Below are 27,101 nucleotides of genomic sequence, written 5' to 3'. Positions count from 1 at the left end.
GCCATAGACTACTATTATTTACAGATGACACAGTTGTCTACCTGGAAAGCCAAATACAAATAAAAATCCAATGGGTGTTTTTTTGTTTGTTTTTTAAAATTTTAGTTTTTTAAGATTTTATTTTTAAAGTTTATTTTTAGAGAGGGGAAAGGAGGGAGAAAGAGAGAGGGAGAGATATCAATGTGTGGTTGCATCTCATGTGGCCCCCACTGGGGACCTGGCAACCCAGGCATGTGCCTTAACTGGGAATCGAACCTGTGACCCTTTGGTTCACAGCCCCCACTTCCCATGGGTGTTTTTAAAAAACAACAATTATCATAACTTCCTTCTGGAAGAATAAATATGCAAAATTGTTAAAAAGATAAGTATGAGGGCAGCTTTGCCCTAATAGTTATTAAATTTTGTTACTGGTGCATAAATATACCAATAGAAAAGAAAAGCCAGAAGGTGTCCTGCATATGATAAGGTGTTTCAAATCAATGTGGAGCATCTTGGTTTATTTAATAAATGATATTGGGACAATCAGACATAACCTGGTCAGTAATAAAATCTATCATTCTTTTGTGCATGGAACCACAGTACAGATTCTGAAATTCATCTTATCATTGAGGGTGTTTGCTGAGCCAACTTGGAAGCATACATTGGTGAAGTGATACCAAAAGCCAATGGCTTATTGAAAAGGGTACATTCATTCTCTAAAAACAATTCTTGATATATGTATTTCTCCCTGTTTTAGTTTTCTTAAATGCTGTGATTTTATATTGTTGGGTGCATGTATGTTCAAGATAAATTGAACAAAGACACTTCTGGGGAAAAACACAGTATAAATAGCAGCAAGGACTCCATTGATGTGTATGTAGAATACATTTTAAGTGTTGATGAGGTTGACAAATAATGTTAACATTTGTTAAACAAAGAGTTCTCTGGACACACCCAAGGACATGTTTATCAATTTTGGAGAGAGAGGAAGGGAGGGAGAGGGAGACAGAGAAGAACATCGATGTGAGAGAGAAATATTGACAGGTTGCCTCTTGTATCCACTCCAACCAGGGACCAAACCCTCAACCCAGGCATGTGCCCTGACCAGGAATCGTACCTGTGACCTTTCAGTTTACCAGCAAGGGCTGGACCCACAGTTATATCTTGTGTCCCCAGACACCTAGGAGGCAGTCATTTTATGTCATCTTGTGGTTTAACAGTAACACTACCATCAACAGTTGAATGATGGGCTGACAGGGCCCAGATTTGCTACCAGATAAGCCAATGAGACATGCTGTCATATTTATTGAGTACAGTATCAAATATTTTTAAAAACATGCACACTAGATAACTACAATGATTATATTTTATATTTAGCTTGAGTTTCTTTCCAACGAGAAGATTGTTTTCAATGTCAAGAAGGATGCAAATATGTGTATCTTCCATACTACTTCCTACAAGTTGCTTTCATTACAAATTTTAAGTAGTAGAGTTCAGCTTCATGGTGACCTAAGAGGAAAAAAATATAATGACAATTTAGTTCCTTATTAATTGTGAGTGTCTTGACATCTGTTGTATCATTTATTTTTAATAGCAGTAGGTACTATCAAAATCTGCAATTTACAAATGAGGAAACAGGCTCACAGAAAATATTTGGCCGTAATCTGTAGGTAGTACACAGAAAACACAGTTTTTGACCCCAGGTATATGCTCCAAATTCAGATGTACACAACATTGCAATATATAGTCCAAAAGCATAGTGTCATTACCTTTCAAACTCAAATACTAGAATAATCACAATTATAACTGCAGGGAACAGTGTTTTAAATAAACAGGATTTATATTTCCTAACAGAAGATCCCTGTATCACAGGGAGATACTGGAAAACAGAGAAACAAACCCAAAATCTAGGGATTTCAACTATTGGGACTCTCTGCCCTTCTCCAGAAATCGGAGTGAGCAACTTCTGCTGAGGATTTTTTTTTTTTTTTTACTCTGTGGGCCCAGGGAGGGTTAGAGCAAGGACTGTACTCCCGCAGGACCCAGTCGCCATCCTTATCTAGCAGGACAAAGGCAGTCACCTTCCTGGAATCTTTTTTACAACTCAGGACTGAAGGTACCTGCGGCGACGGCCCATGGATTCAGGGAGAAGGTTGTTTTCCATGGATTTGTTCTTCTGCGCAGCTTTGCTCAGATAATCCGCCAGGCTACCCAACATGCAGGTAGAAAAGTGGCAGGCCCTTTTCTGGACAGTGACACTGGTTTACAGAATGGAGAAAAAGAGGACCTATCAGTGAGAGGTTGAGGAGATAGGGGCAGGATAGCCCACCCTACAGGACCATCATGGCAAAATTACTTCTCTGAGAGTCACCTATTAGCCTTAAGTCTTTCACCTAAACATGATTATCATAGCAGAAATCACAGGGCCTTTGGGGGAAATGCCACAATCACTTCCTGTAGACATTCTTAGATGTGTTCAAAAACCAAAGGTAATACTTGGTAACTGGCCAAGGAACACAGAGCTGTGACAGCCACCCTTTCCTGTATAAATATGCAAAAAATCAACCAAAGCTTATAAGACTAGAGGGAATTATGGTGTCATGCCCAATCCATTCTCAAAGACTATCTAGAAATCATATTTCATTCACAGACAATAAAAAATTCCTGTCTTACCAAGAAGAGATAGAGAATTTACAGCCTCAAGTCCTTACCTGCTCCTTAGCACAACTGTTCTTATGACTTACATTTGCTCAAAGGGACCACCCACCATGCCATGTCCAGCTATCCTGGGGTAAAGCACAGGTCTAAGTTCATAAAGCCTGGGACGTGGGCCAGAGCAATAATCACCACAGCTCAGTGCTTTTTAGATACCAGCCCAAAGAGCAATAAGAGAGGATTGCACGTTCTCTTACTAAGAGAGGAAAGAAGCAAGAAAGGAAGCTAGAAAGAAGGGGTGGGGACAGGAGGCATCCTTGGGCATGCCAACATGAGGGCTGTGGTCTTCCTCCAAGCTGCTGGACATGAACCCCCCCCTTTTTTCTGACAGGTGCTCTAACTCCAGTTGTAATTTGGGTGAATGTGTGCAACTTGTTAAGGTCCTGTGTGTAAATTCCAGGCAGACAGGTACTCATTACTGTACCACTTAGCTCTGGAGATGTCCAGACTGCAGGGAAAAGAGATGCCAGACAATACTATGACCAGGTGTGCCCCTGTGGTTGTCCCACAGAAGGTCAAAGGGAGAAGACAACAATTTGAGCTGGGCAGGAGGGGCAGGCAGGGGGGCATACAGGAGGGCAGCTCACACATCCTCCATTAGAAGAACTCAAACATGCCCTGACCGATGTGGCTCAGTTGGTGGGAGTGTCACCCTGTAAACTGAAAGGTTGCAGGTTTGATTCCCAGTTGGGGCACATACCTAGGCTGCAGGTTCAGTCTCCAGTCCCAGAAGGTAACCGAATGATGTTTCTCTCCCTCTCTCTCTCCCTCCCTTCCCCTCTCTCTAAAAATCAATAGGCATGTTCTCAGGTGAAGATAAAAGAAAAAAAAAGACTTAAACATTTGCTGAGCCAGGGCCATGTAGGGAAGGGCTACAGTGGGAAAGAGAGAGTTCCTGGCCTTTCTCATGCTGCTCAGGCCTTCATGCTCTGCAGAGAGGTTCTCAGGGCAGATGCAGGTACAAACCACGCCTCTGCCCAGGCAGTGCCAGAGCCAGAGCAGGAGCTGATGTGTGCTCCAAGCTCAGGGTACACAGGGAGGTGGGGCTGGAGAAGGGTGCTCTCCCCAACCCAGTGACAGCATGCACATCTCCATGGAACCTATGCATGTAAAGGTTCCAGACTTACCTCAGGCACTGTTCCACCTGACCCTACCCTCAGCAAAGCCTTTGGCTTCACCTTGTAAATGTACAGGTATAACAGAAAGTCACATGCAGGTTAACAAGGTAGAGCCAGATTTTTAAAATATCCTGAGTTTCTAAAATATGGGGTCCATCTGCTGACTTCACACTTCCCAGTCCTAACTCCTCTGATGCTAGGAGGACTCCTCAATGCTGCCAGACCAATTTCCAGAGTGAGTGATTCCACACCTTCCCTAACTTGCAGAAGTGGATTTTTTACATGTGGTTTAACCCTGTCTCTCCATCTGACCTCTGTCTTCAGTGGAGCCTGAGAACAGCTGGACCCAGGCTGGGGTGAACAGCCTACTGGTCACCTGTCCATTTCCATTCTCTCCTACTTATCAGGACATGTCTTCCTGGCCATGACTGGGGAGAGGGCATGCCCTGTGCTGGGCAGGCATGTAACCTACCTGAAGTCCTCGGTCTCCTGCTTCTGCTCACTGGCCATCCTCTTCCCATGGTCCTTCATCAGCGCATCCGCTAGAAATTCCCCTTCTCCTTCACTGAGTGAAGCAGGGTATAGGCTGCTCTCTCAGGCAGACGTGGGGAGGGGTAATAAACCCAATAGCGGCTCTGAACTATGGTCTACCACCTCCCCAGGATAAACATCCAAGTTTTCCACTTTCTGCCACTTCCTCAGAGTATGTGGCCACCTCAACCCACAGTGGACAGGGCATGAGGCCAGTGCCTTTCCAAAAACATTGATTCACCAGGAGTCAGGCTCTGGTGTAATATCAAAGATTTGGTGTACTGGAACTGGATCATATAGGCTTGTGAAATCTTACGGTTAGATTTTCAGGAAGTTTATGAGTGTAGTGTTAAATATAGCCATTATTAAAAATCAAATGATAAAACTCAGTTTGAATCTGAAAAATGTTTCAGTTTACTAAATATTTATATGTGAGTGAGAAACTAGATCAATAGATTACATATTAGATTTATAACAACAAATTTATCGGTAGTTAGCAATTCATTTCTCAAATTGTGGTTGAATTAGATAAATAGGTTTATACAGATACAGATATTTAGTGAAAAGCAATGAAAGCATTCTGTGGGGCTCAAAGAAGTATATGAAATTCACAGTAAAGAGTATTATATATCTGATTTCTATTTGTAAATTGTGTGTGACACATCTCTATATCATAAAAACTTATATGCAGGTTTACCTACGTCCATTCCCCCACCTCCACCCCAAGGGCAATCATTAAACTTTCAGCACACCACAGTTCAGGTGACAGAATTGTGTGATCCCAGGGCCAGTGGGATAGGAGTGTGCTCCTGGCAGGGCTGTCTTACCTGAACAGTGCTGCCTGGAAGATACCCGCCGGGTACAGGACCAAGATGCTAAGAGCCAAGAAGGGGAAGAACTTCCAGAAGCCCATGATGCCTGTTGGTGGGGTTAGAATGACAGCACCTACTTGCAGCAGTTCAAAGTTCTATGAGGCCAGAGACCTGGGCACTGGTCCTGCATGTAACTCGCTGGCATTATGGATCCAGCCTGGTCATTTCATTTCTCTTCAACACTGTTTCCTCATCAGCGAATAGACTGCTGAAGGGTCTGGTGGACACATAGTGTGCATTCTTTAGCAAAGCTGGACTAGTGATCCCACCTTGAATCTGGGTGGGGAGGGTAAGCTTGCTTCTCTGCAGTACACCTCACCCACTCCCCCATACACCTGTTAGCCAGGGCTCTCAAGTACAGTGTCTGAATGCCCTGCCACAACAGCTTTTTCTGTAGTGCAGCCAGAGCTGTACTCCCTGTGTGAGGTTTTTGTTCACACTGGCCACGTATATGGGGGAATGTAGGTAGAGGGAATATCTCTGCAACTGGAATCTGAGAAACTGAAGACCAAATTCTGCTTGGCTGTTCTGCCCTCTAGCAAAAAGACTCCTGTAATAACCAAGCTTAGCAGAGTATTTAATTTGGACTCAGGACTTAAACTGGGAAAAAAGCTCCAAGACCTTAGGATGGATGCTTGCAATTCAGTGTTGCCTACCCTAGGGCATTGCACTTACATGCCTATCACATGTGCTGGCCCAGGCTCCGAACTGATTTTCCAGAGACCACTAGGCACTAGACCAAATCCATGGGCACACAGTCTGCAGAGAGTTACACCTGCATCCTTTTCAGAGATTGGTATAAGCAAATGTGCAATAAAAGACAGCAAGACCAGAACCCAGCTCTGCATGGGAAGAGTGGTGTAGGGAGTCTTTGAACTGATAGTGTCCAGTGCTTGCTGGAGTAGCACTCTGGGATGAAATGCAGACTAACAGAGATTGTTGTGATGAAGAGACTCAGACAGAAGTAGACAGAAACCCTGAGACTGGCAGAGAGATCAACCAAGAGACGGTATAATGGAGAGAGAGGGAGTGGAGAAGAAGAGAGAGGGGAGTCTCAAGTCTCACCTGGCAGCAGTGGCTTGGAGTGGAGGCAGTGATGATGACACTTGCAGCGGAGTTGGTCCTGCTGAAGCAGCAAAGACACTCCAGATGGACAGTGGCTCTGATGCCTCCCAGCTCCAAAGGCTGCTGTTTTCCTCTCAGCTCAGGTCTGGGGTGGTGCAGGAGCTCCAGGCAACTAACTAATCAAGAGAAGGATCACCTGCCTAAATCGGATTATGTCACCAACTTGCTAGACTGGAATATCCAGCAGGGCCATTTCCTTTGCATTTGCATTGAGATCATTGATGGAAGTGTGGGGGGTGGCAGAAGAGAAACATTTGAAGGCCAATGAGAAACACTCTTACTGAGCTGGAGTTTGATGAAAGTTTGTAGTCATGGTAAGTTTTGCCTATTTAGTTCCACAGTTTGGAAGTGCATCCCACTCCATCTGTAGCTGTGTGGTCTTGAAGGGCAGGGTCCATCCAGGTTTGCAGGGATTCCTGGCTCCCCCAAATCTGGCCTTCAACCCCTTCCAAGTGAGGTTGAAAGCATTAATGCCTAATAGGGTTGGTTATGGGTCCCAGCAGGGTGTTGAATTCAGGCAGCTGGAACCGCCCACGGAAGAGTGGAGCTTGTGAGAACAGGAGATGGAGGTGGGAGCAAGAAATGGAATAGAATGAACTCAATCACAGCTGAACAAATACCAGGCGGTAGGATTATGGACAAGTAACTTCTCAGGGCCTCAACGTAAAGTTGACCCTTAACATGGGCTTGAACCACGTGGGTCTAATTACTTGGATTTTTTTTTTTTTCAGTTTACCCCGCAAAGTTCAGTGACTCGTGCTGTAGAATTAAGTGTTGGCACTGCAATAGACCAGCGCAGTTGAAACTGTGTTGTTCAAGGGTCAGCTCCACCGTTGGGAATCCGAGTACACATAGGGCTGCTGTAGTTATATGCGGATATTTGCCTGCATGGCGGATCGGTGCCCCTAAACCGCATGTGGTTTCAACAGTCAACAGTATTAATCTTTGAAATGGGAACTCTATTTTCGTCTTGAAGGAGTGATGTCATTAGTAGCCATCTGCCTTTCCCTTAGCTACGTAGGGATGTGGAAGAGTTTCCTGGTCCATATGGGGAATTCCTTAAGATCAAGATTCATTCTAACAATACTAATACTAATAAAAGTTCGTGGTCCACACTAAAGGCTTTTCCGCCTTGTGTCCTGACCGGCGCTGTGGTCCATCACGTGTGCACAAAGAGCTAATGATCCACCGGCCGACAGCGGGAAGGGGCAAGGCATAGATGTCTCCCCAGCATTCAAGCAGCCCCAGTCCTCTCCCTGCATCCCCTGCATCCATGTCATCTGCCTGTTGGAGCGATAAGTCCAGCCACCCTTCTTACCGACTGCTGTTTGCCAAGATGCCCCAGTGGCGCGCGATTCCGGACCTGCACCTGCGTCTTCGGCACTACGGTTCTCCACTAGAGAGCAGAGCAGGCTTGACGGAGCTGCGAAGTCCCTCCTGAGACAAACACTCGCCGTCACTTCCAGTCATACTCTTCCACACACGCAAACTCGTTTGTCTCCAAAATAACGCCCACTCCCCAAAACACCGGCACTCACAAAAACGACACATGCGCACAAGGTTATCCGCCCGGGTTCGCGCAGAATCACGTCCCAAGCCTGCTCGGGATCCTCTCGTACCTCGGGAGCCTCTCGTACCTACACACCTGCATGTTCGCGGTGTGTTTGCATCATACCTGTCCTCAAAAAACAAGCGTCCTCTGCAACACCTACCTACGCAGCACTTTGACCCTCTCACAACCTGCACACTGGTTTCAGGACCCTTCCCCTCAGCTTTCTGCCCCAAGCCCGACTGGAAGATCTGAGATCCTGACTTGCTGCCTGTAGAGTGCGGAGAAAGAAACTTCTCATTGTCCCTAGGATATGCCGGTCTTGGCACGCCGCAGGCAATCCACAAGACTGTACAGAGCAGACACAGGAAAAGTATCCAGGGCTGTAAAGAGCAGGCAGAACCCCAGGTACATGGTTCCCAGGCAGAAAGAAACTACCCCCACATGTGCTGTGACCTCAGCCAGCGGTCCTCACTTTGTCTTTACTCTCCAGAATCCTCAGCAGTTCCGAGGGCACACCTTCCCTGCACCACGTCGCTTCTCCTTCCAGGCTGGTTACCTCCTTGCCTGGGGACACCGAACTTCTAAGATACCCTTAGTAAACTTTACTCCTTCTTAACTGATGGGGCGCCACTGCCATGAGGGAATAAAAGCTTGGACACGGGAGCTGGGTGTGCGAAACTCGCCCTCCAGGCGCACCGGCAGGGCGGTAGGGGAACCAGAGAATGGAAAAACTGTTCTGTAAAACGCAAGAGCACCGTCAGGTACAGAGGCAGGGAAGGCGAATGAAGCAAAGGAGAGGCAAGGATCACAATATCGGATCCTGGGCTCAGTGCCTCCTGGAGCCTAGAAGCAGATGGCCGGTGCTGAGACCCCGACTCGGGCTTTGGGGGCTCAGCAGTTTGAGTCCCCAGCCCTGGCCGAGCTTTCCATGCAGAGTTGCAGGGCAGCAGGCATAGTGGATACTTAGTGGTTCGGAAATTGGGCTCTGCCACTTAAGGCTGTTGGAGGTGAGTCTTTTGCCCTCAAGTGCCAAATGAATTTGCAGAAATACTCCACTACCAAGACGCGTTTTCTAACATATAAGCCTTCTGAAGTCATTTGTAAGTATGTATGTATGTGGATTTCATTTTCCTGAGAAGAGAACCTCAGCTTTCACCAGGGAATGGGAAGTGCAAAATGGTTGAGAAACCACTAATCTGGAAGCTGACTTCATGAACATGTCACTTTCTGGGCTCAGAACCCCACCCCTAGCAGCCAGGTGCACCTTCAACCTCAAGGCCAATGTTTATTCCCCACTCTGAAATTTTCAGTGGTTATAAACCGTGGGCTGGTGGTAAGGGGCAGGAACTTAGGTCTGTACCCAGAAGGTGTTAGGGTAGCCTCCAGCACTTTGAGCTTTACTTTTTTACCTCAGTCTCTCCAGATAGGGAAGGACTGACATTAACTTCAAGCACTCTTTGAACTTGTAAAAAGTGCCTCCTGCTGAGCCTCCCAAGGTTTAAAAAAAAAAAAAAACAACTTTGAAAAGAGTCCTTTTATTTGACACTTAGCACCATTTCTGGCAAAAGACTAGGCACTAAGCCATTGTTTGATGAAGGAATGGAAATTAATTATTGTGGTAAATTCACCAGCCAGTCTCACTGCTAGTACAAGGCTCCAATGCCAGCATGCAGAAAGCCTGAACCTACTTAGGTAGAACGGCATTCAGCTTAGATTTGGATATTAGGAGCACAAACATTTCAGCCAGATTCCACCCACTTTATTTTTGCACAGCAGAGTCAGTTTCCTAAGAGAAGAAAACTTCTGGAAAACATTATGCTAAGCGAAACAAGCCAGGCAGTGAAAGACAAATACCGTATGATCTCACCTTTAACAGGAACCTAAATAACAAAACAAAGAAACAAGCAAAATGTAACCAAAGACACTGAAATAGAGGCCAGGCTGACAATGCCCACAGAAGAGAGTAGAGGGAATTTAAGGGGACAGTGGGAAGGGTTCACGGGAACAAACTTAAAGGACACAAGGTCATAAACTAAGGGGAGAGTGGTAATGGGAGGGAAGTGGGGGAGGGTGGGGGGGGCTGGATTGGGAGTAAAAACGAGAAAACTATATTTAAACAATGATTAAAATAAAAATTTTTTTAAAAAAATTTAAAATAAAGACGTTTTCAGGAATGAGATGAGGAAACAAGGGTTACCTTGACAGTTCTTCCTAAAGACTAGAGTCTCCTACTGTGAAATATAAAACCATTCCTCTCTGAGCCCAGTCCTGATTTGCTGAGTGAACTCAAGGAAGTTTAGACCTCTGTGTGGATTTTTTAGATTGTTTCCAGCTGTCCTTGATACATCTCCAAACTTCAGCACTAAACAGAGTGATTTAGCAAATGTCACCAAGAAAAATACTGATTTTAAATAGCTCCTTGAACATTTAGCCTCTTGTTTGATGATCTTATTTCATAACATGATGTAAAGAGGTGCCCATTGCAAGCTCCATCCCCATCTAGTATTAAGGCACAGAGTGGCTTGCCTGGTAGCTGGGAACACCGACTGGGGTAATGTCAGCAATGCCTCCTCCCTGGTGGTGGTGCCTGAGAACACAGGTCCACAGGTATACAAGGAGTTCAGCACCAAGTCCAATGAGTTCATCTTCCACAACACCCTGTCACACTATTGCCTGGTGGGCAAGGTGAACCAAACACAGAGGAACGACATTCTTGAGGAAATTGGGAAGAGCAAAGCCAACTACTTCCTGATACTCTCTCAAGCTGTGGCCCCTAATAGTCTCTTCCACATGGTAGAATGCATCTACAAGTACGACTCAGAGCATAAGCCCTTCACCCAGATTCTTGCTAAGGTCAAGTCCATTCATGTGGCTGCCTTCACCATCCAGGGACACCTCAGGCAGAACAAGAAACCTACTACTCCCAAGAAGGACAGCAGCACCCCAAAGTAGCTGCTACCCAGGTTGTCTGTGGTAGGACCCATGTATCCAGAGCACAGCCTGAAGGATGGTCAGTGGCTGTGCCTGGGTCCTGTCTGTCCCAGACTATGAGCAGGGCTGGCCTCCCCACCCCCTAACTTCTGTCTAATTTTGCTGTGGTGAGTCGTTCAGGGACTCAGGGCACAGCTCATGACTGTTCTTCCAACCTTCTTAAATAAAATAATACAAAAAGGAAAAAATACAAGAACATTTTCCACCAAGATCTTCCCTAATTATCAAATAAAACCAAAGAAGTTCAGGTATTCCTGTATACTGATCATTAGATTGGGACCAGCTATCCTTGAAACTTATGCAGGCTTTTGGTCTATAGACATCACGATCTAGCAAATGTCACTAAAGAAAATACTGACCTTAAAACAGTCATTTGACTTTCTGGCCCGTGATTTTTATCTTAAGTCAGAGCTTTTAAACCCAGAAATCAAGACCAGTTTCACAACAATCTGGCTTGGAAAAAAATATTATAGAGCACTCTGATAAAGTCCTTTTTTAATGCTTTCTTCCATTCATTTAAATTAGAATCCTATGCTCTTTGATTTAAATGTAAAAATAAAGATACTTTATCAGGGCTTGTCAGAGACCCAAATCTGTTTGGAAATTCCTATGTGAGTTTCTAAGGGATTAGAAGAGTTCCAACAAAAGGCTCACTTCTTTAATTGGCTAAGCCAGTTATAAGGCAAACAATAAACTGAAAAACAAAAACAAAACAAAAAAGCATTTCCAAATTCAGGACTCAAGCTAAATTTAGTGTACCCAGAAATAAACCCATGTATATATGGTCAATAAACTTATAAGAAATAAACCAATAATATACAATCATAAAAAAAGTATTTTCAATAAATGGTGTTGGGAAAACTAGACAGCCACATGTGAAAGAATGAAACTGCACAATTCTTACACCATACAAAAAATTCAAAGTGGATTAAAAATTGAACATAAGACCAAAAACACTCCTAGAAGAAAACGTAGGTGGTAAGCTATTTGATATCTGTCTTGGCCACGATTTTTTGGGATTTGACACCAAAAGTGAAAATGGGACTACCCCTAACTGAAAAACTTCTGTACAGCAAAGGCAAAGGAAATCATCAACAAAATGAAGAGGGAAAAAAACCCCTGCTGAATGGGATAAAATATTTGCAAATTATTTATCTCATAAGGAATTAATATTCAAAAATAAAGAACACTTACTTGCAAAAGCCAAACAATGTAATTTAAAAACTAGGCAGAAATATGTTTCTAAAGAAAACATACAGATGACTAGCAGGTGCATGAAAAGGTCGCTCAACATCAATATTCATCAGGTAAATGCAAATAAAAAACACAATGAAGACCTAACTTGTTGGGAACCGCCCTGACTGGTATCAGAAGCTGAAAACCCCGCCTAGCTAAGGCTAAGGGAATGCCCTTGGAACCGTGAGCCAGCAAGGAGACAAAAGCTTGTCTTCCTGGCAGGAATGCTGCTTCTGCTGCTTTATTCATGACTGAACCCCCAAAAGCTTGGTCGGTTAGCCAAAGACGGGTAAGATTCCCCACGGGAGGGAACGACCTAAGCCAGGCACGATCACTTTGGGAGGCCCCCCCAAAAGAAGGATTTGGGGGGGCTGCAGCAAAAGGGGGGTGATGGACCCTCACTCCTCGGCTTTGACAAAGTCTGAGTTCTCAGCGTCTGGAAGAAAATCTCCTTATCTCTCGGTGGCCTTAGTTCCCTTGCTCCACCTAAGCCTGAAACAATGACAGGGTGGTGCAGCTCGGTACTGAGAAGTGTGGATTCCCCAGGGTGATCAGGCCTAAGAAAGAACATGTAAATTACTGTGAAACCTCCTTTGTTTAGAATGCTCTCAGTTGAATGAGAAGGGTCTTAGGAGGAAGTTAGTTTGTTCCTCAGTCTTACAGCTCTTTGACCCCAACTCAATAGACCGGCAGAGTTCTTTGTTTTCTATGGTTCCTTACTTCCCCCGAATGAGTACTGTACTTTACCTGAATTATTATGCAAAATGAGCCTAATAAAAGCAGGTATGGACTGTAAATCAGCGCGCTCCCCACTAGGGGGGGTGGCCATTCTGTCCCTACTTCCCCACAGAAACTAGTCTGTCTCTGTGCATGTGTTGTTTTTTCTCGCGTGTTTATCGTCGAGCCATCCACAGCGTTCCGTGGTCACTGCTGGCCGGTGACCCACGCGCAACACTAACTGGTATGGCTTAGTTGGTTGGGCTTTGTCCCACAAAGGGAAAGGTCACAGGTTCAATTCCTGGGTTTTGGGTTCAGTTTCTAGTCAGGGCACTTGCAAAAGCCAACCAATGGATGTTTCTCTTTCAAATCAATGTTTCTTTCCCCCTCTTTCTTCCTCCCTTCCCCTTGCTCTAAAAAAATAAATAAATAAAATCTTTTTAAAAAACACAATGAGATATCACCTCACATGTGCAAGAATGGCTTTATCAAAAAGATAAAAAATAGAAAGTGTTGGCAAGGATGTCGCAAAATGGAAATCCTTGTGCACTGTTAACGGGAACGTAAATTGGTGCAGCATCTATGGAAAACAGTTTGGAGTTTCCTCAAAAAATTAAAAGTAGAACTACCATATGATCTAGCAATTCCATGTCTGGGTATTTATTTGAAAGAAATGAAATCACTAACTGAAAAAGGTATCTGCAACCCTATGTTTATTGTAGCACTATTTATAATAGCCAAGCTATGGAATCAACCTATATGTCCATTGACTCGTGAATGGATAAAGAATATATGCTATATATACAATGGAACATTATTCAGTCATTAAAAAGAAGGAAATCTTGCCATTTGTAAAACATGAATAGACCTTGAGAGGATTATGCTAAGTGAAATCAGTCAGAGAAAGATAAATTCTATTTGATATCATTTATACATAGAATCTAAAAAAAAACCTCATAGACACAGAGAACAGATGGTGGTTGTCAGAGGCAGAGGTCAAAGTGGGGGGGTAGTGAAGAAAATGGATGAAAGGGTTCAAAATGTACAAACCTTTACTTATAAAAATAAGTAAGTCATGGGGATGTAATATACAGCATGGTGAATATAGTAAATAATACTGTATTGCATATTTGAAAGTTGTCAAGGGAGTAGATCTTTAAAGTTTTTGTTAAAGTTAAATTTATTATGCCTATGTAATTCATGTATGATGTAAACTCAACAACAACGAAAAAACCACAGTCATAATAACAACTACAGGAGCAGCAACATCACCACACCATAAATCCATTCTCTTCAGCCAAGGAGAAATTTGGAGTTGTCAAATTAACTGTACTATTTCAATTGAAACTTGACTGTACTGGGTTCTACATACAGGTAAAGAGTTCCGGATGCCATAACAACAAGGAAAAAGGTAAACAGACTGAAAAATCATCAACTCTTCTAGGACCCCAAGAGAGGTGAGGACAAAGGGCAAAACCTGCTCCCTAAGTTTAGAGAGACAGAGAGGTAAATACAGAGATTAATTGCTTACTGGTGTGGAAAATTACAAGGGGAAACTCAGTGAGAATCAGCTGGAACCAGCCAGTGCTGGAGTAGGATAACTTGAACTATAACTGACAAATTGCTGGACAATTTTGTGAACTAAAAATTCCAGTGGGGGCCCTGGCTGGGTACTCAGTTGGTTAAAGTGTCCTCCCAATAAGCTCAGGATGTGGTTCAATTTACTGTCAGGGCACATACAAGGAGCAACTAATGAATGCATAACTAAGTGGAACAACAAATGCATGTCTTTTCTTTCTCTCACTCTCTCTCCTCCCCTCTCCCTCTCAAAGCAATAAATTTAAAAATTACAGAAAAATTCCAGTGGGACCCAGTCATGGTTTATGATGGTCTCTGTGTGTTGGGGTCAGTGGGAAGGTCCTCAATTGCGTGAGATTTACCTCCAGTAGCTCAACCAGGTTCTCACAGTAAATAACAAAGTCCCCTTGTGCTTCTGAGGGAAAAGGAATCATTTTGAAATCCATCAGAGCACTCTGCTTTTCTTAACCATGTCTATTCTCAGCAGAAACTAGTTAATCAGAGCCTGAACTACTGGGGTCTTATCAGAGTATAACTGACCAGAGAGAAGAGTGGTACAACTGCACTCAGCACTAGCCTATCACACAGGAAAAGGGAAATAAATACTTGACTTCAGCTTATGCTAAGGAAAAAACTGAGAAATGAAGTTCATTCACGGTCCAGCAGCACAGACTCACCAAAAGTCTGAAACCTTACCAAAGGACTATAAAATGTTTCTCCTCCTACTTTATCCCTAACTGCCAAAACTTGGAAGCAAACACGATGTCCTTCAATAGGTGAATGGGTAAATAAAAGTGGCACATCCAGATGATGGTGTATTATTCAGTGGTAAAAAGAAATGATCTCTCAAGCTATGAAAAGACATGGAGGAACCTTAAATGCATATTCCTTGGCCCATGACCCCATTCCTCTAAGTGAAAGAAGCCAATTTGAAAAGCTACATATTTATGATCCCATCTGTATGACGTTCTAGAAAAGGTAAAACTATAGACATAGTAAAAAATTAGAGATTGTTATGGGGTGGGGAGAGGGAAGACTAGCCGGAACACAGAAGACTTTCAGGGTCATGAAAATGGCCTCTATGATATTATAATGATGGCTACGTCATTATACCTATGTCCAAACCCACAGAACACACAATGCCAAAAGCGAACCCTAAGGCAAACTAGGGAATTTGGGTGATCATGATGTGTCCATACAGGTTTTGTCAATTGTAACACTCTGGTGGAGGATGTTTTTAGTGGGGGAGCATGTGTGGGAGCAGGGGGCATGTGCGAAATCTCTATACCTTCCTCTAATTTTTGCTCTGAATCTAAAGTTGCTCTAAAACCCATACAGTGACATAACAAAATTGTCTGTGCTGTGTGAAGAAGTGGAGGAAACCAAAGCCCTCCATCAGTGAGTTTACTGAAGAACATGTGAAGCGAATCGATTGCTTCTGAGTCATTTCCCTAAGACATTTTCAGGGGCAGTGAAGCCCCTACTGGAGGGAGCAGGGCAGAAGTGCCTGCCAAAGAGAGGCAGGAAGCAAACCCTGGCAGGGATTTTGCTGGTAACCTAGATACAAAATTATCTGAAAGATGTTATAGGTACAGTATGAAAACTTGTAAAAAATCATATTGAAATAAAACAAAAAGTTATAAATATTAAAATTACCAAGAATTGAGTTTCAGCTATGTGTCAGGCACTATGTATATGTTATCTCTCACACTCTCAAAAGTTTATTAAGATGGGTATTATTATTACTTTTGTTTTATAGACAAGGAACTAGTAAGAGAATTTGACTTCAATTAATTATTTTTCCAGATGCCACTGAGGTTCTGAGATGCTGGAACATGGCTTATCTGTTGCAATATCAGGTAAGAAGTCTGGTCCTTTGGACATAGCCATTGAATCAGAGGACATGGGCATGTCTGCCTGCTTCAGAATTAATGTGATTTGTAGTGAGGGGCTCAGAGACTAGGCAGTTACCATTTACAATTCCTGGACCAACATTTGGAAGAACTGACAACTTCACAGCAAGAAAATAAATGCCACTTAAGTATAGGACATACTTAAGGATATACACCAAAGGATATACACCACTAAAGGATAACACCAAAATCAGATCCATAACAACATTCATAAAATAAAAATCCAGTACCTTCCTATAGTTTGCATTATGTGTTGTTTCACCTTGTCAGAGAGTTGCGATTCATCCTGTAGAGTGTTTTGTTTTGCCAGTGGATGCAGTGGGAGGAAAGGGAAATAGAAAGAGTGCTGTAGTCAGAAGGTAATATTCTAATTCTTACCCCCAACCCAAATGGTGTGACTCAGAAGATCAATTGGACCTCTGTTTTCACATTTGTCAAACAAATCTATTGGATTGAGAGTTTTTTAAGTTCCCTTCTAATTCTGACATCCTGCAAATGTGCTGTAAACTTTATGCTGCCTTTACAGTACCATTCATAACAACAAGATACTCACTATTTGGCTTCCTCCACTTGCCCTGAAAGATGCCATTATCTTTTGAAAGGATTGCTGAAGGGGTCAACATAAAGGAGTAAGATTATGTCATACTATTGAGTGACACAGTTAGAAAAGTCCCCTCCCTCACCTGCTGCTAAATATGAGTAAAGGATTTCAAAATAAATAGGAAGAGGGGATCAGATTCCCTGGTCCTTATATTCTGACACCCAAAGATGTAATAGTGCCCTCTGAGAGGGGAGAAAGAGCTTGCCAGCTATAAGGCAATACCATTATTTTTCTCTTTATCATAAGGATGGATCTACAACTGACTCCTGGTCCTTGCCTGGATGCCATTCTTCCTACAAGTTGTCAGCAGGAGCTTTGCAATGTGGCTACTTGGTGAGTTCACCTAGAGCCCAAAGCACATATCAAATTGATTCTGAAAAATAACAAAGAAATAACAACAAAATAAAAAAGAAAACTCACTGAATAGTAGAACATACTTGCAAGTGATACATCTGATAAGGGGTTAATTTCCAAAATATATAAAGAACGTATGCAACTCAATACCAGGAAGACAATCCAATTTAAAAATTGGGCACAAAGGACCTGAATAGACACTTCTCCAAAGAGGACATACAGATGACCAACAGACCTATGAAAAAACATTCAACAACACTAATCATCAGAAAAATGCCAATTAAAACCACAATGAGATACCACCTCACATTGTTAAAATGGCTACCATCAAAAAATCAACAAACAACAAGTGCTGACAATGCTGTGGAGAAAAGGGAACCCTCAGGCACTGTTGGTGGGAATGCAGGCTGGGTCAGCCACTGTGGAAAACAGTATGGAGTTTCCTCAAAAAATTAAAAGTGAAACTGTGTCTTGACCCAGTGATTCCACTTCTTGGAATATATCAAAAAAAAACCCCCCAAAACACTAATGTGAAAGAATATATGCACCCCTATGTTCATTGCAGCGTTATTTACAATAGCAAAGATCTGGTAGCAGCCCAAGTGCCCATCAGCAGATGAGTGGACAAGAAAGCCATGGTACATTTACACAATGGAATACTACTCAACCATAAAAAAGAGAAAATCTTACCTTTTGTGACAGCATGGACCTGAAGACAATTATGTTAAGTGAAGTAAGCCAGTTAGAGGAAGACAAATATCACATGATCTCATTTATATCTGGAATCTAATGAACAAAATAAACTGACATACAAAATAGAAACAGGGGCATGGATATGTGGAACAGACTGACAGCTGTCAGAGGGGTGGGAGGTTGGGGGAAGGATGGAAGACACTGAAGGAATTAAGCAAAAAAAACCCCTATATATATTGACATATATTTGGTTATTTGTATATATATATGTGTGTGTATGTGTGTGTGTGTGTGTACACACATAGACAGAGACAACCTCAACATCGTGGTGATAACCAGAGGGAAAGAGGATATGGTCTAGGTGGAGGTGGGCAAAGGAGAGGAAAATGGGGATGGAGGGAGACTTTGCTTGGGGAGATGGGTGCATGATGCAGTGCACAGATAATGTTTGGTTGAGTTGTACACTTGAAACCTGTGTGGTTTTGTGAACCAATGTCACCCCCAATAAATTCATTTTTTTAAAAAAAAAGGAATGAGTAAGACCAATCTACTAAGAAAGAATGTGATCTTTTAGGGAGACAAGACTCATAAAAATGAGTGTATTAAAGGATTGATCAAAGACCAATAAAAGGTAGGAAAGAAGGTATTAGTTTCTTACTGCTGCTATACCAAATTAGCACTAGTTTAGTGGCATAAAACAATGCAAATTTATTGACTTACACTTCTTTGGCTAGAAGTCCAATGTCCAACACGAGTCTCATGTGCTAAAATGTTGGCAGATCAATATCTTTTCTGATGAATCTAGAGGAAAATCCATTTTCTTTCCATTTTTGGGTTCTAGTAAACACCAACAGTCCTTAGCTCCTTGCCCTCTTCCTCTCCATTGAAAGCCAGCAATGGTGAGTTGAGTCCTTCTCATATAACACCATTCTGACCTCCTCTTCTGCTTCCCTTTTCCCCTTGTAATTTTATTGGGCTCACCTGGATAATCCAGGCTACTCTCTGCATCTCAGAGTCCTCCATTAAATCACATCTTCAAAGTCTCTTTTGCTATGTAAAGTAACATATTCATAGTTTCTAAGGATTAAGCCTGAGGACATCTATGGGGGTGGGGGGCGGGTAGGGGGTGGTGAGAATTAGTCTGCAAACCATAACAGGTAAGTGCTGGGCTGACTGGCAAGGACTGTGAGTGCTGGGGCTTGAATAAAGAGGCTGCTGTGGGCTGGTGCCCTGAGGCACCTCCTAGAGAAGGTGGGCCAGAGACAGCAAGTGGCTACACAGGGGCAGTTGCAGAGTCCCTGATGAGGGAGTGCATCTCATAGGGTGTGGGGCAGGGGGTGAGGACACAAGAGAACTCCTCCTGGTGTCTGGACTCTTCCTCTGTGCCTCTGGTGTCAGGAAGGGAGTCCTCCTGAATGGGACCCATGTGGCTGCCTGCATTCACCCCACAGGCAAAGGCAAGTTGTGTCTAGAAATCATGAAATCTCAAGTGTAAGATGTTCCTCTTACCAAGTGCCAATTTCTTTAGTGTCCTTCAATATTCCCATCCAGGTTTGCTTCAGAGAAAGTTGTGCTCCAACTGGTGTCCCTTTTGGTGACACTCCAGTAGGGGTGGGGAAAGGAACACTTTGCCATCACATAACTCCAGGCCTTGACAGGTTATTATGTTGCTACTAAACCCTAAAGTTGGAGCTTGGTCTGTGAGCCCCAGGCCTTGAATTCCTCTGCTGGTCTCCTTTGGTGATAACCAAACAGCAAGGTTTTTGATTAAGGGAGCACTGGAATGAGACCCACCTGAAATAAACCCACTTTATTTTTTTAACCTGTATCCAGTATTTAGAGGCTGCACCGAGACTGAACAGGCAATGGGGATCTATTCAAAACTGGGAGTGACCTTAAGCTCCAGAACTTTCCACCACCTGAAACTTGGGGAAACTTTCTGTGTTTCTGCTCCCAAGGGAAGATGATGATTATTCACACCCAGGCTTCAGGGCTTGTGGAGCTTTGAGGTGTGACTGTCTGCCCCCTCAGTGAGATGTAACAACTGCCACTAGAGCCCAGAATCAAGGACACCATGTCAGTGGGTTTCAGGTTAGACAAGGAATGGGGAAGGTGTTTATTTAGGGCAGAAGGAAGAATGGGATTTCGGGACATGGGTTTTCCTGGCCTCTCCTTCTTGGAGAAATGAGAGGACCTGGCTGACCTCCCTCAGAGTGGAGTCGACTGGCCCTGAGGCCTGCTCTTCCCACCCCACAGGCACCTGCTCTGCTGTGGGCACCAGGGAATGTTCCCCCCAAGTCCAGAGGCTATTCCTAGGGTGCCTCCAGCTGCCAGGGAATGAACTAGTGTGGTGGAGGAGGGCCACGCTGGTCACTCAGAGAGGTGGATGGACTCAGCTGGCAGCAAGGATATCCTCTGGGTGGGTTCCTTTTAGATGACTGATGTTCTCCATTGGCTCAGACCCACAGGACCCAGAATGCCTCTCTCTCCCTGGAGAACAGTGTTCTGTGGAGAAAAGGGAAACGTATAGGAACCTACCCACATTACCAGAAAGCCTCTTACAGAGACAGCTCCCTTGGGTCACTGTCTGGGAATTGTAAGGTGCATTTAAGGGGAATTCCTCCATAACTGGAGTCCACCTGCGATTGGGAAGAATGTGGTTTGAGGATCTTATGCAACTGGATTTGAATCTTGGCTCTGTCACTCATTGTTGTCCTCGAACAGATACTAGTCTCCCTGAGCCAGAGTTCTCAACATGTAAAATGGGGGCAATAATAAGTACCTGGCAGGGGCAAAGATATTTTAGGTTAAAGACCAGACACATTGCTTGACACAGAGTAGATTCATAAGACTATAATTAGCCCTGACTGGTGTGGCTCAGTGGATTGAGTGCTGGCCTGCAAAGTGAAAGGTTGCTATCAACTTGTATGGGAACTAGATAAAATGCATTCCCTACTCTTTAACTTGTTAAAAAGTATATATATTGAATATAATTTAAATCCTTTCTTGATTTCATCAGCACCATCCTAAGAACATCACTTAATGTGTTAGATACTAATAGTGTCTGCTTTCAGGGTCTCTGAGACAGGTTGGGCCAGTAGCCCTAAACTAAATGATAACATGCCATCTTCTCTTTGGCAGTCTATAATTAATATAATTTTTTACTATTCTATTTATTTCTTCTCATAAGGTTGCCAACTATCACTTCTTGCTGGTCATTGCAATTGTCTTAGGCAGCCATCACTCACTCCCATTTTAGTTTGGAATGCAGTAAATAAACAACAAAATAGCACCAAAAGCTACACTTTGCAGAATGGTCTGGGAACAAAGAGCCTGTGGGCTTTAAGTTAGAACCTGTAAATGCTGGTCAAGAACTATAAAAAGTGTCTTTTTAGCCATTTGCTAAATTAATCTGTACTCTAGAACAGAAACAAAGCCAGCCAGGAGCAAATAGATGGGTGAGCATCAGGAACTTCATGGTCTTTTGTACCAATGGCTTCAACTAACTTGTGCTCAGGGAAATGCAGAGTTAAAGCTAAGTGCGGACGAAGTGCCATAGACATGGAGAAAACAGTGAGGTCACGATGGCTGTAATGGATTCTTGTGACACCTGTCTCAGTCATCCAAAAACTATTTTCTGGGTTGCTTCTTCCCAGGCTTGTCTGGTTTAAGAGACGTCTGCAGGCAAGAGAAACTGGTGAGTGGGTGTTCTTGTCGTTTCTTTCAGGAGGCACTGTCACAGCGAAGACAAAGCCCTGGGTGAGGGAAGGGCTTGGCAATCCAGGCAGGCTGCAATCTTATGAGAAGTGTGTTCCTGGATAATAGCTTTCTGAGGGCATGAGTAGAAATGAGGTTTTCAATTCCAGGCAAATATGTAATTGGTCCCTGGAGCTGGTGTGAGATCATCCAGCTTTCAAATGTTCAGATAGATCAATGTCAGTCTTTGGCATTGAAGACCCAGAAGAACTTAAAGGCCCTTTGGAATCCCGTCAGTCTTGGGCCAGTTGTCCTCAGGACACCTGGATGCAGCAGTAAACAAATTTATACAATCAATACCTAACTTCTCTTCAGGACCAACAAGGCCCATTCACAGAAAACTTCCAGTTAAAATGAGAATGTCAAGAATAGTGCCCCCAAGGAGTCCAGGGGCTCAGACCCTGGATTAGAGAACTATTGCTTTCTTCCCTCTCTACTTTGCCTTGTGGCAAAGCAGGGATGTTCCTTTTATCTTTGTCTCAGGAGTTCAGGAATATTCACTGGCCAAAACACGAAAGGGAAATCCTTTCTGCTCTCACTGTAGAAAGACACAGATGCCTGGTTTCTGAAGGTGATGAGGCAGGATATGGAGAGGTTAGTGAAAAAGTTCAATCTTATTTCTGCATGTTGCAGTTATAACCCAGACATAATTACTTGTTTTCTTTCATATCAGACTATAAGCAGGAGTGGTGTCTGTCTTGTTCTCCCTGTATTTCTAGCTCCTAGAATATAGTAGGTGCTCAAAAAACTTTTTAATGATTGAATGAGTATCTACTGAGATTGAAGACTGTAAGAAGCCCAATATGAACATTTCCAATACAATTTTGGGAGACCCTGCTTAGTAGGCTCTAGTATTGGAGAGGAAATGGGCTAAAATCCCCCTAGATGCTTCTAGGAGGTTTCAAATGTCGAATAGTAGCAGTTCAGTTTTTGGAGAAATCATCCTTTTAGCACACCACTGGAATATCCATACAGTTTTCAAAGTTGTAACAAACAGTAAAGGAATGCAAATGGTTTCAAGGAGGCAGTCATTTCTATAACGAAAGGTTCAACCAAATACCACTGCTGTAGTTCAGTAGCAATAAACTTTGATATTAAAGCAAATTTAAATATTGATATATCAAGTACCTCATAATCATATATTCTAGGAGTCTTATTCCATTTTTTAATTTTAATAAAAACATGGAAATGTAGTTTTCTCTGATTCAGCACAAAGGATATTACAATAATCTAATATGATAATTACAAAAGAATGAATCAGAATCTTGGCTTCCATTAAAGAATATACATTACTTCATAGATATTCCCCCCCCAAAAAATGGGAAAAATGGAAAGTTGGGGAAAAAATATGATGACAAGAGAGAATGACACCAAAACTTTAAATAAATTCAGGCCTAGCCAGGTGGCTCAGTTGGTTAGGTGTTGTCCCCATGCACCAAAAGTTTATAGGTTCAATCCCCAGTTGGGACACATACAGAAGGAAAACTGATAGATGTTTCTCTCTCTCTCCCTTCCTCTCTAAAAATCAATAAACATATCCTCAGGTGAGGATTTTTGGAAAGCTAAATAGATACAAAAAATTGTGCCTAAAAAAATCTCCTGAATTTTACTCTAAAGCTATGCCTTCCAAAAGTCTGAAGGCTTATTACATCAGCATCATCTGGATATTGATAAAGACACACATTCCCAGGCCCTACCCTATGCCAAATGAATCCAAATCTCTAGGAGTCAAGTGTGAGCATTCGTAATTACTGCACTCCCCAGGTGATTCTGATGCCTGATCAGCCTTGGGAACTAATACTAAACTGTTGGAATTTTCAAATATATCTTCATTTTCTTTTATCTCACTGATCAAGGTCAGCTTCCTTCAGGAAGCTTTCTGTGATTTCTTTTACCTGCTAGCAAAATTTCTGTGTTCCTTTTATTTACTAATTCCTTGTCTTAATATAACATGTAATCAGAGTGTGTTGCTTTATAGAACAATGAAATTGAATTGATACTTCATTTATATATTGTGTTGACCAAAAAGTCTGTTTAGTTTTTTCCTTAAAATAAAAGACACATTTTTCATTTTCACCAATAGCTTTATTGATTTGGATATTTTGAATACTCAGCTATCTCCCATGTGGTATAACATTGACTGTTCTCAATTAATGTATCGATTTGATTGCTATCAACTTCAACTGGTATACCCAAATGTGGAGCATCCTCTAGTGAGAAATCTCCAGCACAAAATTTCACAAACCACTTTTGACACATTCAGTCAGTCACAGTATCTTCTTCACATACTACACAAATCTTTTTTTGCATTTCAGTTGCATTTTTACCTTACTTGAAATAATAAAGCATAATATGCCAAAAACATTGCATATTTTGTTTCATCTTCAATATTCAAAGGGCTACACAAAAATTCACAAATTTTGATAACATTTTTTAAATGCACACTGATATGACAGCTGTCACAATACAATCTAACAAAATTGTTTTGAATGAAGTTAAAAACAACTAAGTGCTACTAGAGCCATCTTACAGAAAAAAACAAATGAACTTTTTGGCGAACCCAATAGTTATATAACAAGAAATATTTCTGGGAAGAGACTCAAGAAACTTAACAATGACACCTCTTTGGTATAGGACTGTGGAATTGAATTGGAAAATAATCTATATTTCCTTTTCTGTAGTCTCTATATTTTTAAATTTCTTACTTTGAGTTTTATAACAAAAAATTCAAATGCATAAAAATAGCACAGTTTTGTTATAAAGTATGAGTATACGAATTACTTTCAGAGTTTTATTTTAAGAATATTTCTTACCTGAGGGGCATTTTTAGGTGTTAGAAATGCATTTGTGTTCCCTGAGTGATCGTGTCAGTGCATGACAGCTGTCACACATGGAATCGTGAACTCTAGGGCATTTAAGGACAGGCAGTTATGGCTTTCATCTGGAATAGTAATACTCTTTCAGAAAGAGTAAGTGGCCTTGGCCAGGTAGCTCAGTTGGTTAGAGCATCGTCCCCATATGGCAAGGTGGTAGGTTCAATTTCTGGACAAGGCACATGCAAGAATCAAACAATGAATGCAGAAGTAAGTATAAAAACAAATCAGTATTCCTCACTCTCTCTTTCTCTCTTAAATGAAAAACTAAAAAAAAAAGAAATTTTAAAAGAAAGAGTAACCAATTTGACCAAGTTCTGTTCCACCATCTGAATCTGAAGAACCATAAACACAGGTGTAATGCAGTCTTTGCCTTTAACTTCCCCAGAATAACATTGTGTTCCCACAGCCAACATGCCTCAGAAATAAAATACATGAGCGTAGGAACTGTATGTAGTTATACATATATAACATATAGAACCACATATTAATAGAGGGATTAGTGTTGGTTATGACCTCATTGTCATGTACTTTACCCACAATTACAGGACTCTCATACCAGTTCACTGGTGTATTGCTCAGGCTAAGGGTGAAATTACTCTGATTTTCTAAACACGTGTCAGCTAGAGGTCAGGTTAGGTGGCCAGCATGTGGGTAGGTGGTGGGAAAAGGCAACAATAGAGAATGAAATTTACCCCATCTTATCTGTGACTCAGATGGAAATACCATAGGTAATTAGGAATTTAATATTTTCAAACCAAATATCAGCCTAGATTTGATGTTTTCATGTTATTATGCAGTGTTCCATGATAGGAAAATTTTTATCTGAATATGTGGTTAATTGCTCAGAAGAAACATTCATGGCAATAAAACATAAAGCATATTAATAATAACTCCAAACAATAAAGAAAATATATATATACAAAAAGAAAGCCACAGTACTCAATGAACCTGTATGAAATCCTAAAAATTAAACATTTAATGTATCAATCTTCTGCTCAAACTCCCAGTGTGTGCATTATTTGGTGCAGAGGTCTGACAAAGTCCACTCTGCCACACACTATACCGGATATTAAGGACATAGGTGAAGCATGCAGTTCTTGCCCTCTGAGAGCTGTGTTTCATATCCTTAGTAAGTTCATATTGTATCATGTCATGACTTGCTGCAAATATTTTTAAGGAAAGGCCCAAGTCTCATTCATATTTGTTTACTGTGTCTAGCACAGTAACTAATTTTAATTGCAGCAAAAATTTAAATGGTAATTTTCCAAAATAACGTCTCCAAGATAACATCAGGGGACTAAAGACAAAAATGAGATTAGATGAAAAAGAATTAGAATTGTTGGACTGAGAAAGGTGCTAACATCCCCTGATTGCCCATCACACAGCAAACATCATTCCAGGGAGTTTGAATGTAATCCTTTGTTTAATCCCCACCCTATTCCTGATTTGGTGTCCATGAACTCCTGGTCCTCTAGCAGTGCATATAATGCTACCCTTATCTGCATAGTGCTTTCAACTTTATGGAAAGATCTCACACCCTTAAACTCATGTGACCCTCTGCATTGAGGAAGAATAGGCTAGGAAGGTACTTAATTTCATAGAGAGGACGAGAGTGAGTTTTCCCAGGACCTTGGGAAGGAATGAATGACCCAACCTAAGGGATTAGGCACTTGAAGAAACCAAGCTGTGGAGTCTGAAAAAAACTGGTCTGAGAAAAGATGGTGACACACAAGAGAAAAAAATCTGACAGAGGTGGCAACCAAATCCAGAAATGGTTAGCCAAACACTAAATTAGTGCATTCCCAGCAGGGATTTTGGGCCTCACAAACCTGGTCAGTTGGACCTTCTCTCTGGTGAAGATCAATGACTCTGGCTAATATAGCTTCTTTATTCTGATTCTGTTCTCTCTAAACAAGTAGTTAAGGCACAAATAAAGGACATTTATTACTATAAATACATATTTCATATTACTATGTACTCAGCTCTGTGCTAGATAATTTAAAAACTTTATGTTTTTTACTTCTCTCACAATTCATTGAAGTATGCATCATTGCCCCCAGGTTACATGTGGGAATCAGAAACCTATGAAGAGGTTAAGCGGTTGTACAAACCTGGTTACATAGTATGTAGGAGGGCTGGGATTCAAACCTATGTGTGTCTAATGCTCTGGCCCAACTCTCTTTCCAACCCCAGATGGTAGATACAGAGGAAATCACCCTCAGCTTTATGATACTCTTTAACCATCCTACCTGGATGGAAGGATGTTGGAAATTTCTGTCAAAAACTGGCGAAGGCACTGGCCAGTTGGTTGGTGTCATCCCGATACACCAAGGTTTCGGGTATGATCCTCTGTCAGGGAACAAACAAGAATCAACCAATGAATACATAAGTAGAGTAACAAATAAATGTTTCTCTGTCTTTCAAAGTCAATTAAAAAAAAAAACTGGCCACTATCTAGGATTACATTATAGAGCACTTACTGTTAAAAGGCAGA

General features: G+C 42.1%; 1 protein-coding gene across 1 annotated transcript; it reads right to left on the bottom strand.

The window, feature by feature from the left end:
- Positions 1–2,083: 2,083 nt before the first annotated feature.
- On the bottom strand, positions 2,084–6,406 carry LOC123809908 (calcitonin receptor-stimulating peptide 3-like). Its single transcript, XM_045825150.1, has 4 exons — positions 6,281–6,406; positions 5,171–5,261; positions 4,285–4,377; positions 2,084–2,237 (listed from the first exon to the last, which is right to left on the bottom strand). The coding sequence occupies exons 2-4, from the start codon at positions 5,254–5,256 to the stop codon at positions 2,084–2,086; spliced, it is 333 nt and encodes a 110-aa protein (XP_045681106.1). The 5' UTR covers positions 5,257–5,261; positions 6,281–6,406.
- Between the last annotated feature and the right edge of the window lie 20,695 nt (positions 6,407–27,101).

This window comes from Phyllostomus hastatus, unplaced genomic scaffold (assembly GCF_019186645.2).
Source record: "Phyllostomus hastatus isolate PE091 unplaced genomic scaffold, TTU_PhHast_1.1 phas_scaffold_585, whole genome shotgun sequence".
In the NCBI taxonomy this organism is placed as follows: Eukaryota; Metazoa; Chordata; class Mammalia; order Chiroptera; family Phyllostomidae; genus Phyllostomus; species Phyllostomus hastatus.
The sequence above is the reverse complement of the archived record's forward strand: the minus strand, read 5'-3'. Positions and strand labels throughout refer to the sequence as shown.

Coding starts and splice junctions, on each gene's coding strand:
- LOC123809908 (XM_045825150.1), bottom strand. CDS start 5,256: ATGGGCTTCTGGAAGTTCTTCCCCTTCTTGGCTCTTAGCATCTTGGTC. Junction 4,378..5,170: donor TTCCAGGCAGCACTGTTCAG/GTAAGACAGCCC, acceptor TGCTTCACTCAG/TGAAGGAGAAGGGGAATTTC. Junction 2,238..4,284: donor CAGGAGACCGAGGACTTCAG/GTAGGTTACATG, acceptor TCTGTAAACCAG/TGTCACTGTCCAGAAAAGGG.